Here is a 12,426-nt window from a genome sequence, read left to right as displayed (position 1 = left end):
TCTTTGGTTGCTTATGCTTTGGGGGTCATGTATAAGAATTAATTTCAAAATCGAAATCATTCTTGGAAAAATATTTTTGCAGGATATAGAATTCTTGTTTTTTCTTTCAGCACTTTAAATCTTATTGAGGATCCATTGTATGTGATAAGTAGCTTCTCTCTTGCTGCTTTCAAAATTCTGTCCCTGGCTTCTGACAACTTGATGATAATGTGTCTTCATGTGGATCTCTTAGAGTTTAACCCTGCAGTTCAATGAGCTTTTTGAATGTTTAGGTTCTTGTCTTTTATCAAATTTGGTAAGTTTTTTCTTCAAGTATTCTGTCACTTCCTCTCCTCTCCTTCTGGGATTCCCATCACGTGAATGCTTGCTGCTATTTCACAGGTCTCCTAGGCTCTGTTCATCTTCCTTCATTCTTTTTCCTTTCTACCCCTCAGTCTGGGATAGTTCAATTGAACTACCTTTAAATTTGCTGATTCTTTCTTCTATCTACTCAAATCTGGTGGTGAACCTCTCTACTGAATTTTTCATTTTGCTTATTGTACTTTTCAGCTCCAGAATTTGTGCTTGGTTCCTTTTTATACTTTCTCTTTACTGATATTATCTGTTTGTCCATACATCATTCTCCTCGTTATTTTAACCTCTTTGTTCATGGTTTCCAGCAGCTTTCTGAACATATTTAAGATAGTTGATTAAAATCTTTGTCTACAAAGTCCAATGTCTGTGCTCCCTTAGAGACAGTTTCTGTTAATTTCTTTTATGAATGTGCAATGGACTTTCTTGTTTTGCTGCATGGTTCATAATTTTTGTTGAAAACTAGACCTTTTGAATATTATAATGTGGCAACTCTGGAAATCTGATCCTCCCCCCGCCCCCGCTGGTTTTTGTTGCTTGCTATAGTGTTTGTTCAGTGACATTCCTAAACTATTTTTTGTAAAGTCTGTTATATGTTGTCTCTGAAGTCTCTCTTCACTTCACTTGTGTTCAGCTAGTGTTTTGATAGAGATTTCCTTGAATGGCAGGAGCGAGGGGAGAGGGAGAGAAAAGGAATAGTAGGGGGAAAAAAAAGAGGGAGGAGGAGAGGAAGAATAGGGAGGAGGGGATGGAGGAGGGCAGGGTGAGGAGAGGAAGAAGATGGGGAGGAAACAAAAACCACTCCTGTCTTTACAGAATAGCTCTGTGCTGGGGAATTCTTCAATGCTTATCCAGGCTCTTTACAGCTGCCTTAGCCTTCATTTTATACATGCCCTCAGTCTAGAGATTAGCCAGAGGTGAAAACATAGGGGTATTCTCAGGTCTATTCTGAGCATGCATCTCGCCACAAGTATGTGCAAGGCTTTCTAAATTTGCTAGTATACATAAGTGTGCTTTCAAATGCTCTAATTTTCCAAGGAAACTCTCTCCAGCTTCTCCTCCTAGACTTTTGGCACTCTGTTGTACAGCTCAACTATAATCTTTTGCCCCAGGTGGTTACGGTTTGTTCATTTGCTTTACAATATTTTTGAGGAATGCCCACTGCTTTTCCAGCCTGGTTAAGTTCTCAGTTAGGCATACCAGAGATGAACTCCTTGTGTCAGTTCTTCAAATAAACCCAGACAGGTTAGAACAAACACACACAAATCTTTGTGAACATGGTGTGCTCTGTTCCATGTGAAACCAAGCACAGGTGCCTAAACCAGGAACATGGGTTGCCATCTTCAAGACTGACAATGAACCAGATAAGGGCAAATATAATTGCCAGAGTTTTCCTATTGCTTTTTCAGTTGGCCTTTTTTAAAAATCCAGCATTTGCTTAGTTGCTATAAACCTTCAACTCTTTTTGAGAGTTCTAACAAAGTTTGTTTTGACAGTTTTTCCTTTATTTTTCACTGTTTCTGTGGAGAGACAGGCTCTTGGAACTATACCAGTTTCACTGAGTCACTGCTATCATTGTGCTTTTAATTTGCCTTCCCTGAAAATGCATGGGTGTACTAGCCATTCATTCATATATATTTAGTGAAATGCCTATTCAAGCCTTTTGCATATTTTACTTGGATTTAAAAATGTTGTAACACTCACTTATATAACCTGGAAACAAGTCCTTTACTGAATAAATGATATGCAAATATTTTCTCCCAGTCTCTGTGTTAATGGTGTCTCTTGAAACTTGAAAGTTTTTAATTTTGACTATGTCCAATTTATCAAAACAAATTCATTTATGGATTGTGCTTTTGGTGTTATATCTAAGAAATCCTTGGCAATACCAATCACAAAGACTTTCTATTGTTTTTCTCCAGAAGTGTTATAGTTTTAGTTTTTATGTTTAGGTCTATGGGATCCATTTGGACTACATTGTTTTTGCATGGTATAGGTAAGGATCTAAATCTTTTCAAGGTGGATATCCAACTATTCCCACACAATCTGTTGAAAAGACAACCCTTTCTCCATTACATTTTGTTGGCAAATTTGTAGGAAATTAATTGACCAAATATATAAAGGTTTATTTCTAAACTGTCAGTTCAGCTTGATTGACCTGTGTGTCTGTCCATGTGCCAGTACCACACTACCTTGATTAATGCAGCCTTATAGTAAGTTTGAATTCAGGAAGTTCAGGAAGTTCTCCAAGTTGTTTAGGCTAATCTGATTTCTTTGTGTTTCTATATGAAAATTAGGAATATCTTGTCAGTTTCTACAAAAAAGCTAGGATTTTGATTGGTATTGTGTTGAATCTATAAATCAGTTTGGAAGAATTATCTTGACAGTACTGAGTTTTCAAACACATGAACACGGAAAGTCTCTTCATTTACAAAGATTTTAATTTCCCTCAGCCTGGCTTTGTAGTTAGTTTTCAGTGCACAAGTCTCACACTTCTTTTGTTAAATTTGTTTCCTAGGATTTTATTTATTTTGATTCTATTGAGAAAGGAACTAGAGTCTTAATTTTAACTTTACTTTCAAATTATTCAGTGTTAGTAAATAGCAATTCAATTGATTTTTTATATTGGTTTTGTATCCTACAACCTTGTTGAACTAATTATTAATTCTAATAGATTTTCCGTGAATTCTTTAAGAGTTAGAATCTATGTCTGCAAATAGAAACGGTTTTACTTCTTCCTTTATAATCTGGATGACTTTAAAAAATTTATTTATTTAATCTTACCTGATTTCACTGGCTAGAACCTCTAATACAAAGGTGATAGATGTGGTGAGAGCAAGCATCCTTGCCTTTGTCCTGATCTTATGGGAAGTCTTCAGTGTTCCAACCATTAGATATATCAGTTGTAGGTTTTTCCAGAAATCTTTATCAGGTTAACAAATTTCCATTCCCCAAAGGTTTCTTTGAATGTGCATAGTTGTGTTCCAATAAAACTTTGTTTGTGTACCCTGAGATTAGAGTTTCATTTAATTGTAAAGTGTCCCAAATTATTAATCCCCATTTGATGGTTTTCAAACATTTAAAAATGTAAAGTAACATTTTTAGCTTGCAGGCTGTATAAAAATCAGGTAGCATTCCCAAGTTAGCCAAAGGGCCAGAGTATGAAAACCCATGGCCTAGAATACAGTCTGTCCTAGACTGTATTCCATGTGCACTTGAATATGTATTCTGCTGTTTGCTGGGTAGACTGTTCTGTTACTGGGTGCATATATATTTACAATTGTTATATCTTCCTGATGAATTGAAACTTTTATCATTATAAAATGTCTGTCTGTAGTAACATTTTTTTGCATAAAAGCCATTTTAATTGTAATATCAGTATAGCCACTCCAGCTCTCTTATGATTACTATCTGCATGGTTGCATCTTTTTCATCCTTTTATTTTCAATCTATTTGTGTCTTTAAATCTCAAGTACAAATCATCCACAATTTATGATGGGGTTATGGCACGATAAACTCATCATAAGTTGAAAATATCTTAAGTTGAAAATGTATTTAATACACATAATCTGCTGAACATCATAGATTGATTAGTTTCGGCTACCTTAAACGTGCTCAGAACACTTATATTAGCTTACAGTTGAGCAAAATCATCTAACACAAAACCCATTTTATAATTCAGTGTTGAATATCTCATGCAATTTATTGAATATTATACTGGAAGTGAAAAACACAATGGTTGCATTAGTATAGAATGGTTGTAAGTGTACTGGTTGCTTACCCTTGTGATTAAGTGGCGGACTGCAAGCTGCAGCTCACTGCTGTTGCCCAGCATTACAAGAGAGTATTGTACCACATATCAGTAGCTCAGAAAAAGATCAAAATTCAAAATATGGTTTCTACTAAACATGTTATTGCTTTTGAACCATGATAAAGTCAAAAAATCATAACTCAGGGACTGTCTGTAGTTGGATTTAAAAAGATTCAGTCTATCTTTAGCTTTTGATTAGAGCGTTTAATTCATTATTATTTAAGGTAATTATTGGTTTGGATTTATGCCTACTATTTAGTTATTTGTTTTCTATTTATTTCAATTTTTTTTTTTTTTTTTTGCGGTACGTGGGCCTCTCACTGTTGTGGCCTCTCCCGTTGCGGAGCACAGGCTCCGGACGCGCAGGCTCAGCGGCCATGGCTCACGGGCCCAGCCGCTCCGCAGCATGTGGGATCTTCCCGGACCGGGGCACGAACCCGTGTTCCCTGCATCGGCAGGCAGACTCTCAACCACTGCGCCACCAGGGAAGCCCTCAAGTATTTTTATTTGTTCCTCTATTCCTCCTTTACTTCCTTTTTTGCATTAAATAGATATTTTCTAGTATATCACTTTAATTTTTTTTAAGAAACCATATTTTGGGATTATTTTCTTAGTTGCTGCTCTAGAGTTACAATATGGATCTTAACATATTCTACTTCAGATTAACTCTAAATTATTGCAGTGAAATATAGAAACCTTACTCAAATATAGCTCTGCCTCCTACTCTTTTTGTATTATTATTGTCACACATTTTCTGTTACAAAAACAATTTTTAAATCACTATCTCATTAATTTTAAATTAGTAAAAAGAAACAGAAAATATATATTTATACTGTCTTTTATTAACTATGTAATTATGTTTACTGGTGCTCTATATTTCTTTGCGTGGAGTCAAATTACCAAGTGTCTGGTGTCATTTCCTTTCAGCCTGAAGAAGTTTCTTTAGCATTTATCTTAGGACATGTTTACTAGCAACAAATTCAGTATTTATATTTACCTTCATTTCTGAAAGATAGTTCTGCTGGATAAAGAATTCTGGATTGACAGTTTTTCCCCTTTCAGCATTTTATTTTATTTTTATTTATTTTTTATTATTTTTATTTTTTGTGGTACGCAGGCCTCTCACTGTTGTGGCCTCTCCCGTTGCAGAGCACAGGCTCCGGGTGCGCAGGCTCAGCGGCCATGGCTTACGGGCCTAGCCGCTCCACGGCATGTGGGATCTTCCTGGACCGGGGCGCAAACCCGTGTCCCCTGCATTGGCAGGCGGACTCTCAACCACTGCGCCACCAGGGAAGCCCCCTTTCAGCATTTTAAATGCCATCCCACTGGCTACTGACCTCCATCTTTTAAGAACGTCAGCTGTTGACTTGGGGTTGCTGTCTACAAAAGAAGTCATTCTTCTCTTCCTGCTTTGAAGATCTTCTCTTTGCCTATAGCTTTGAACAGTTTGACCATGTGTCTAGATATGAATCTCTTTATGTTTCACTTACTTGCAGTTCACTGGAATTCTTGAATTACTGATTTTCAACACATTTTGGAAGGTTCAGCCACTAATTTGTCAAATATTTTTCTCTGCTCTTTTCTCTCTCCCTTCTTTCCTTCTGGAACTTCCATTACGTTTATGTTGGTATACTTATTTCTGGCATTCCATATGTCTCTGAAGTGCTGTTCACTTTTATTTATTCTTTTGTTTCTGTTCTTCATATTCGAAAAATCTATTGGTTTATATTATATTTTGCTGGTTATTTCTCTGTCGGTTCAAATCTGCTGTGAATTTTTGTTTCACTTACTGTACTTTTCAACTCCGGAATTTCTATTGGCTTCTCTTTTAAAATTTCTGTCTCTTTACTGATATTTTGTATTTAAGCAGTCATTGTCATGATACTTTAATTCTTTAAACAAAGCTTACTTTAGTTCTTTGAAAACACTTACATTCAAATACTGCTTTGAAGTCTGCGTACTAAGTCTAACATCAGTGGCCACCTCAGAGACAGTTTCTATCAACTAGTTTTCCCTCCGTATACGGGTCATATTTTCCTATTCTGTTGAATGTCTTGTAATTTTTTGTTATTGAAAATCAGACATATTTGATAATATATTTCAGCAACTCTGGATTCTGACCGCCCCCCCGTGTGTTCTTCCTTGTGACTTCCAGAACTAATTCTGTAGAGTCTGTCTCTTCCGCAAGTATAAGGCTGCTCAGTTTTATTATTATTTTTAAATATTTATTTATTTATTTTATTTTTGGCTGCATTGGGTATTAGTTGTGGCATGCAGGATCTTCGTTTAGGCATGTGGGATCCTCCGCTGTGGCACACGGGCTGCTCCGTGTTGCAGCACGTGGGCTTCTCTCTAGCTGTGGCGCATGGGCTCCAGAACGCATGGACTCTCTAGTTGTGGTGCCTGGGCTCTCTAATTGTGGCCCGTGTGCTCAGTAGTTGTGGCACGTGGGCTTAGTTGCCACACGGCATGTGGGATCTTAGTTCCCCGACCAGGGATCAAACCCACGTCCCCTGCATTGGAAGGCAGACTTAACCACTGGACCACCAGGGAAGTCCCAGTTTTATTATTATTTCTTATATTTATTTTTAAGCCTGGATTTCTTGGGAAGAGCATAACTTACTTGCCAGCCAATGACTGGTGAGAGGCTGTGCTTAAACATCTGGAGCCACTTGCACCTTTTCTCTGATGGATCTGTGTTCACCATTTGAGAAACACATGCAAACTTCAGAAAGGTTACAAACCTTCTCTGTGCAAGGGAAGGCTTTTACTTTCTGCATGTGCAAGGATTCCCATTAAACCAGGAATGAATAGACATCTAAGGCTCGCTTTGGTGTCTTCTGAGCTTGCATGTAGTCTTGTATATACTAGCAGCCTTCCAAATCATTTAGAATATGGGGAAGTTTACTCACTATGGTTATCTTGTTCTCTGGATGTCTTTGTTAAAATTTTGACTGGGCTGTCCGTCTGCTGCTTCCCTTAACCAGTACCTCAACCCCAAGCTAGCGATGTTCCCTGATTGTTTGCCACCATGTAATCTCTACTGTTTTTTACAATATTTTTATAAGATTGTTTATATTCTTATTTTCTTTTTTTGCTTTCATTTTTTAATTGAAGTATAGTCAATTTACAATGTTGTGTTAGTTTTAGATGTACAGCAAAGTGATTCAGATATATATATATATATATATATATATATATATATACCTTTCAGATTCTTTTCCATCATAGATTATTACAAGATATCAAATATAGTTCCCTATACAGCAGGCCCTTGTTGTTTACCTATTTTATATACAGTAGTGTGTATATGTTAATCCCAAACTTCTAATTCCACCCCCCACCCCCATTTTTTTTTTTACAATTCTCTTGGCCAGGCACTCAGCCCTGCTCTACTGCAAATCAAGTCAGCCCTCTCTGGCCTGCCCTGGTAAAACTATCATGCAGATCTATTGGATGGGAGGGCATGGGAACAGTCTCAGGTAGAAATACTACAGAATCCCATTATTCTTACCAAGGTTTAGTAGTTTTTCTTGAATAAATGCTTCTCAATTTGTTGAATAACTCTGTTCAGTTTTCAGAGTCCTGAAATGGTTGGCTGACAATTTTGCCCAGTTGCTTTTCGGGGAGAGAATTTGCTGAGATCTTCACTCAGCCATTGCAGAAATCATGATACTGATTTTTAAATTAATTAATTAATTAATTTTTTTTTACTGTTTTGGGTCTTCATTGCTGCGTGTGGGCTTTCTCTGGTTGCAGCGAGTGGGGGCTGCTCTTTGTTGCAGTGCGGTACGGAGGCTTCTCATTACGGTGGCTTCTCTTGTTGCAGAGCAGGGGCTCTAAGCACGTAGGCTCAGTAGTTGTGGCACATGGGTTCTAGAGCACAGGCTCAGTAGTTGTGGCACACGGGCTTAGCTGCTCTGCAGCATGTGGGATCTTCCCAGACCAGGGATTGAACCTGTGTCCCCTGCATTGGCAAGCGGATTCTTAACCACTGCACCACCAGGGAAGTCCATGATACTGATCTTTAAAAAAAGTACTGATTCTTTAAGTTAGCGACAAATATTTCTTTCTTTCTTTTTTTTTTTGAGACAAATATTTCTTTCACTTCATTGCCTATGTAACAACCTGACTCATCCTTTATTTATTTTAAAATATTTATTTATTTATTATTTATTTTAGCTGTGCTGGGCCTTAGTTGCAGCACGTGGGATCTTTAGTTGTAGCAGGCAGACTTCGTAGCTGCGGCATGCGGCTCTTAGTTGTGGCAGGCGAACTCTTTAGTTGTGGCATGCGTGTAGGATCTATTTCCCCAATCAGGGATTGAATTCGGGCCTCTTGCATTGGGAGTGTGGAGTCCTACCCACTGGACCACCAAGGAAGTTCCTCATCCTTTAGTTTTTATTAAAAAAAAATTTTTTTTTGAAGATCTAGTTCAGTTTATTCAATGATTCATGAATCAGGTAGCATCCCGTCTAGCAACTAGAGGTGTGATTCCCTGAGTCATCCATCAAAATCCATCACAGTAAAATGAATTTTTGACGTGAAAAATGGAGGCAAAATAAAACAAAACTCAGAAATCCAAATGAAATAAAAAATTTGGAACCTAGGATTTAAAATTCAGATTTATTGAAAAATACAGAAAGCAGTAGTGTTTTTAATGAAAAAAGTCCTAGACTTGATTCTGCCACCTCCATGTAATTTTAGGTAAGTTCCTCAACTTTTGTGAATCTCAGTTTTCTCTTTTACAAAATGGGATGATGAAATTAATTTCATGCAGTTATTCTGAGGACTAGATGAAATAACCCAAGTGGAAGTATTTTGCAAAGGACAAAGTTTTATAAAAATATAAGATTATCTCAACATTATATTTTTAAATAGGGTTGCTATGAACATTTGCAAAATAATTAAGCCAAGAAATATATATACAGTTTACACAGCATTCTTAATATCTATGCTAAGTCATAATGACTTAAGAAGATATTAGTATAATATGAAATTATATTGCAGTGCTGTCAGATAAAAAAGCTACTGCAGCTACATAAAAGCCTTTTAGTATTTCCTTACACTATCTCATTTGTACACTTCAATGTATTTTTAATTTTTATTTTACGAGAGTTAAACATTAGAGAAAATCAAGCAACACTGTCAACATCTGTAAACTGTAAATAAGAAGAAGTCTTCTGAGTATGAAAATTAAAAAGACTACACAAGACTACAGTTTTTATGAAAACAACATTTTAAAAAAATGGATTTTGCCTAACCTTCTTTAAGAACTATTTTTAAAAATCCATTTTAAAAACAAAATATATTTACTACTTCAACTAACCTAAATCTCAATTGGCACTGCCTATTTAAATGTGACTATGTAATCTTGTTCTCTGGTGTTCCCAACAACTGTTTCAGTAAAATCTCTTTTATCCATTAGTCCAAAGCCAAAAGAAACTACTAAAAAAGTAGTTATACACACTAGTTTAGGAGAAAGTCAAGTGACAAACTATATGTTGAGACTTTATTCTAAAAGCAAAGTTTAGTAGAGATTCAGTCATATTTCTAAAACTTTCTATATAAACATGTAGTATAATAGTAATCCTAAAGCAATGAAAGATACTTAAGGTATTAAAAATTGAATTATAACTATAAAAATATACAGGCTCATTAACCCAGGTATATGACTTCAATAATTCTGCCTAAGTAAATCCCTAATCAAAGGCTTATAGACTTTATTACTAAATTGTTCCAATATACTTATGTTAAAGAAAAATAGAGATAAAATTAGGGGATGAATAGGACCTATTAGCCAATCGTTTAAATTATAAGAGGATTTTATTGATAAATACAAGTGTCATTTTATATTATCTGCAGTGGAAATGTAAGCAGAAAGTAAAACTATATTTCAGAATACTCTCATTTTTGTAAAAAATTTACAAATTCCATCAGAGGTATATACGTATGTGCATATGTGATAGAGTGTCAATAGTGCAACCATCAACAAAATGAAAAGGCAGCCTATAAAATGGGAGCAAACCACATATTTGATAAGGGGTTAATATCCAAACTATACAAAGAACTCATATAATTCACTAGCAAAAAACCAAAACAATCCAATTAAAAAAATGGGCAAAGAAAAAAAAAATGGGCAACGGACCTGAATAGACATTTTTCTAAAGAAAACATACTAATGGCCAATGGCTACATGAAAAGGTGCTCAACATCACTAAAAATGAGGGAAATACAAATCAAAACCACAATGAGATATCATCTCACATCTTTTAGGATGGCTATTATAAAAAAGATAAGAGATAACAAATGTTGGCAAGGATGTAGAGAAAAGAAACCCTTGTACATTGTTGGTGGGAATGTAAACTGATACAGCCATCACGGAAAACAGTGTGGAGGTTTCTCAGGAAATTAAAAATGGAACTACCATATGATCCAGCAATCCCACTCCCGGGTATATATCCAAGGGAAACGAAATCATTATCTTGAGGAGACAGCTCTATTCCCAAGTTCATTGCAGTATTATTCACACTAGCCAAGGTATGGAAACAATCTTAAGTGTCCCAAAACGGATGAATGGATAAAGAAAATGTGGTGTTTTTATATATATAAAATGGAATTTTATTCAGCCTTAAAAGAGAAGGAAATCATGTCATTTACAAAAACATGGATGAAGCTGGAGGGCATTAAGCTAGGTGAAATAAGCCAGACAGAGAAAGACAAATACTGCATGATATAAAAAAAAAAAAAGTCAAATTCAGAAACTGAAGAGGAAAGTGGCTGCCAGGGGCTGGGAGAAACAGAGGTCGGTAAAAAGGTACAAATTTCCATTATAAGATATATAAGGTCTTCAAATCCAATGTGATATAGTTGATAACAATCTATTATATAAATGAAACCTGCTAAGACAGCAGAACTTAAATGTTCTCACCCCCACCCCCAAAAGGTAAATAAATATGTGAGCTGATGATGATGGTGTGTTAATTAACTCAATGGGTGGAATCCTTTCATAATGTATACAATATATCAAGTCACCACATTGTACACTTTAAATATCTTAACCCAATCCCTTGGTTAGGAAGTTAGTTTAACAAAAAATTTCATTATGTAACTGTTTTGGAGAAACAAAGTGCTATTGCAATGATAACGTTAAAATGGGACATGCTGTTACTCAGTAACAATATATTTCAGGTGTCAGAAATTTCAACTATATAATGAAAAATGTACAGATTGAAACTACAAACTTACCTAATAATTTGTCCTTCCTCTTCTGGAGTAGCTGGTCTTAACCCCAGAACTATGTGACATACCTAAAGATAAAAGTGGTAAATTAAACTTCTTTGGTGCCAATGACTGGACTATAGACTATTTCACATTCTCTGTATGAGATCCATATTCTAGATGGGAATCTAAATCAGCAATAGCTTTCAATTGATGAATTATCAATGATCCACTTAAGCAAATCTGAACTTTAAACTTAAATTTTCTGTTCTGTTGTTTCTTTTTAAACAAACCATTGCAATGGAAGGCAATTTCCAAATCTCTGCGTGATAAAAAAGAGACAGAGAGAGAGAGAGAGAGAGAGACAGAGACAGAGACAGAGAAAGGAAGAAAGGAAGAAAAGGAGAAAGAAAGGAAGAAACTACTTTTCAGAATATTTCATTAACACTATATATCTTAATTATCTCACATAGAGAATATTACTTCCTTTCCTGAAATCTGAAGAGTATACCATGGCACCTGGGCAGAGAGGTGAAGGGGAGATGAAAAGGACACAGAAAATGAAGGATAATGGTGGCATTTCAATTTGAACAACTCTAAGAAAAACATTATTGCCACTAGTGCTAAATATGCTTTTTTTTTTTTTCTTTTTTTTTTGTGGTACGCGGGCCTCTCACTGTTGTGGCCTCTCCCATTGCGGAGCACAGGCTCTGGACGCGCAGGCTCAGCAGCCATGGCTCATGGGCCCAGCCGTTCCGCGGAATGTGGGATCTTCCCAGACCAGGGCACGAATCCGTGTCCCCTGCAACGGCAGGCGGACTCTCAACCACTGCGCCACCAGGGAAGCCCTAAATATGCTTTTTAAGGCTCATTTTCTCCTCAACTTATTTGCCTTCTCTAAATATCATCACAAAAGATATGATTTTTCCCCCAACATTTAACATGAAAATTTTCAAAAATACAGAAAAGTTGAAAGAATTTTACACTGAACACCTCATTCCCATCACCTAAGTCTAACATTAACATTTTTATTATACTTAATC

At 36.1% G+C, this 12,426-nt stretch overlaps 1 protein-coding gene across 2 annotated transcripts in view; it reads right to left on the bottom strand.

The window, feature by feature from the left end:
* USP32 (ubiquitin specific peptidase 32) overlaps positions 1–12,426 on the bottom strand; it is a 197,982-nt gene that overhangs the window by 52,153 nt on the left and 133,403 nt on the right. For both annotated transcript variants that reach the window (XM_067714913.1, XM_067714914.1), the window contains exon 11: positions 11,411–11,472. In XM_067714913.1, the coding sequence (XP_067571014.1) occupies positions 11,411–11,472 (62 nt within the window). The remainder of the gene's footprint in view (positions 1–11,410; positions 11,473–12,426) is intronic.

The sequence above is a fragment of the Pseudorca crassidens genome, chromosome 19 (genome assembly GCF_039906515.1).
Source record: "Pseudorca crassidens isolate mPseCra1 chromosome 19, mPseCra1.hap1, whole genome shotgun sequence".
Taxonomy (NCBI): Eukaryota; Metazoa; Chordata; class Mammalia; order Artiodactyla; family Delphinidae; genus Pseudorca; species Pseudorca crassidens.
Note: the sequence above shows the minus strand (reverse complement) of the source record. Positions and strands in the feature narration are given on the sequence as shown.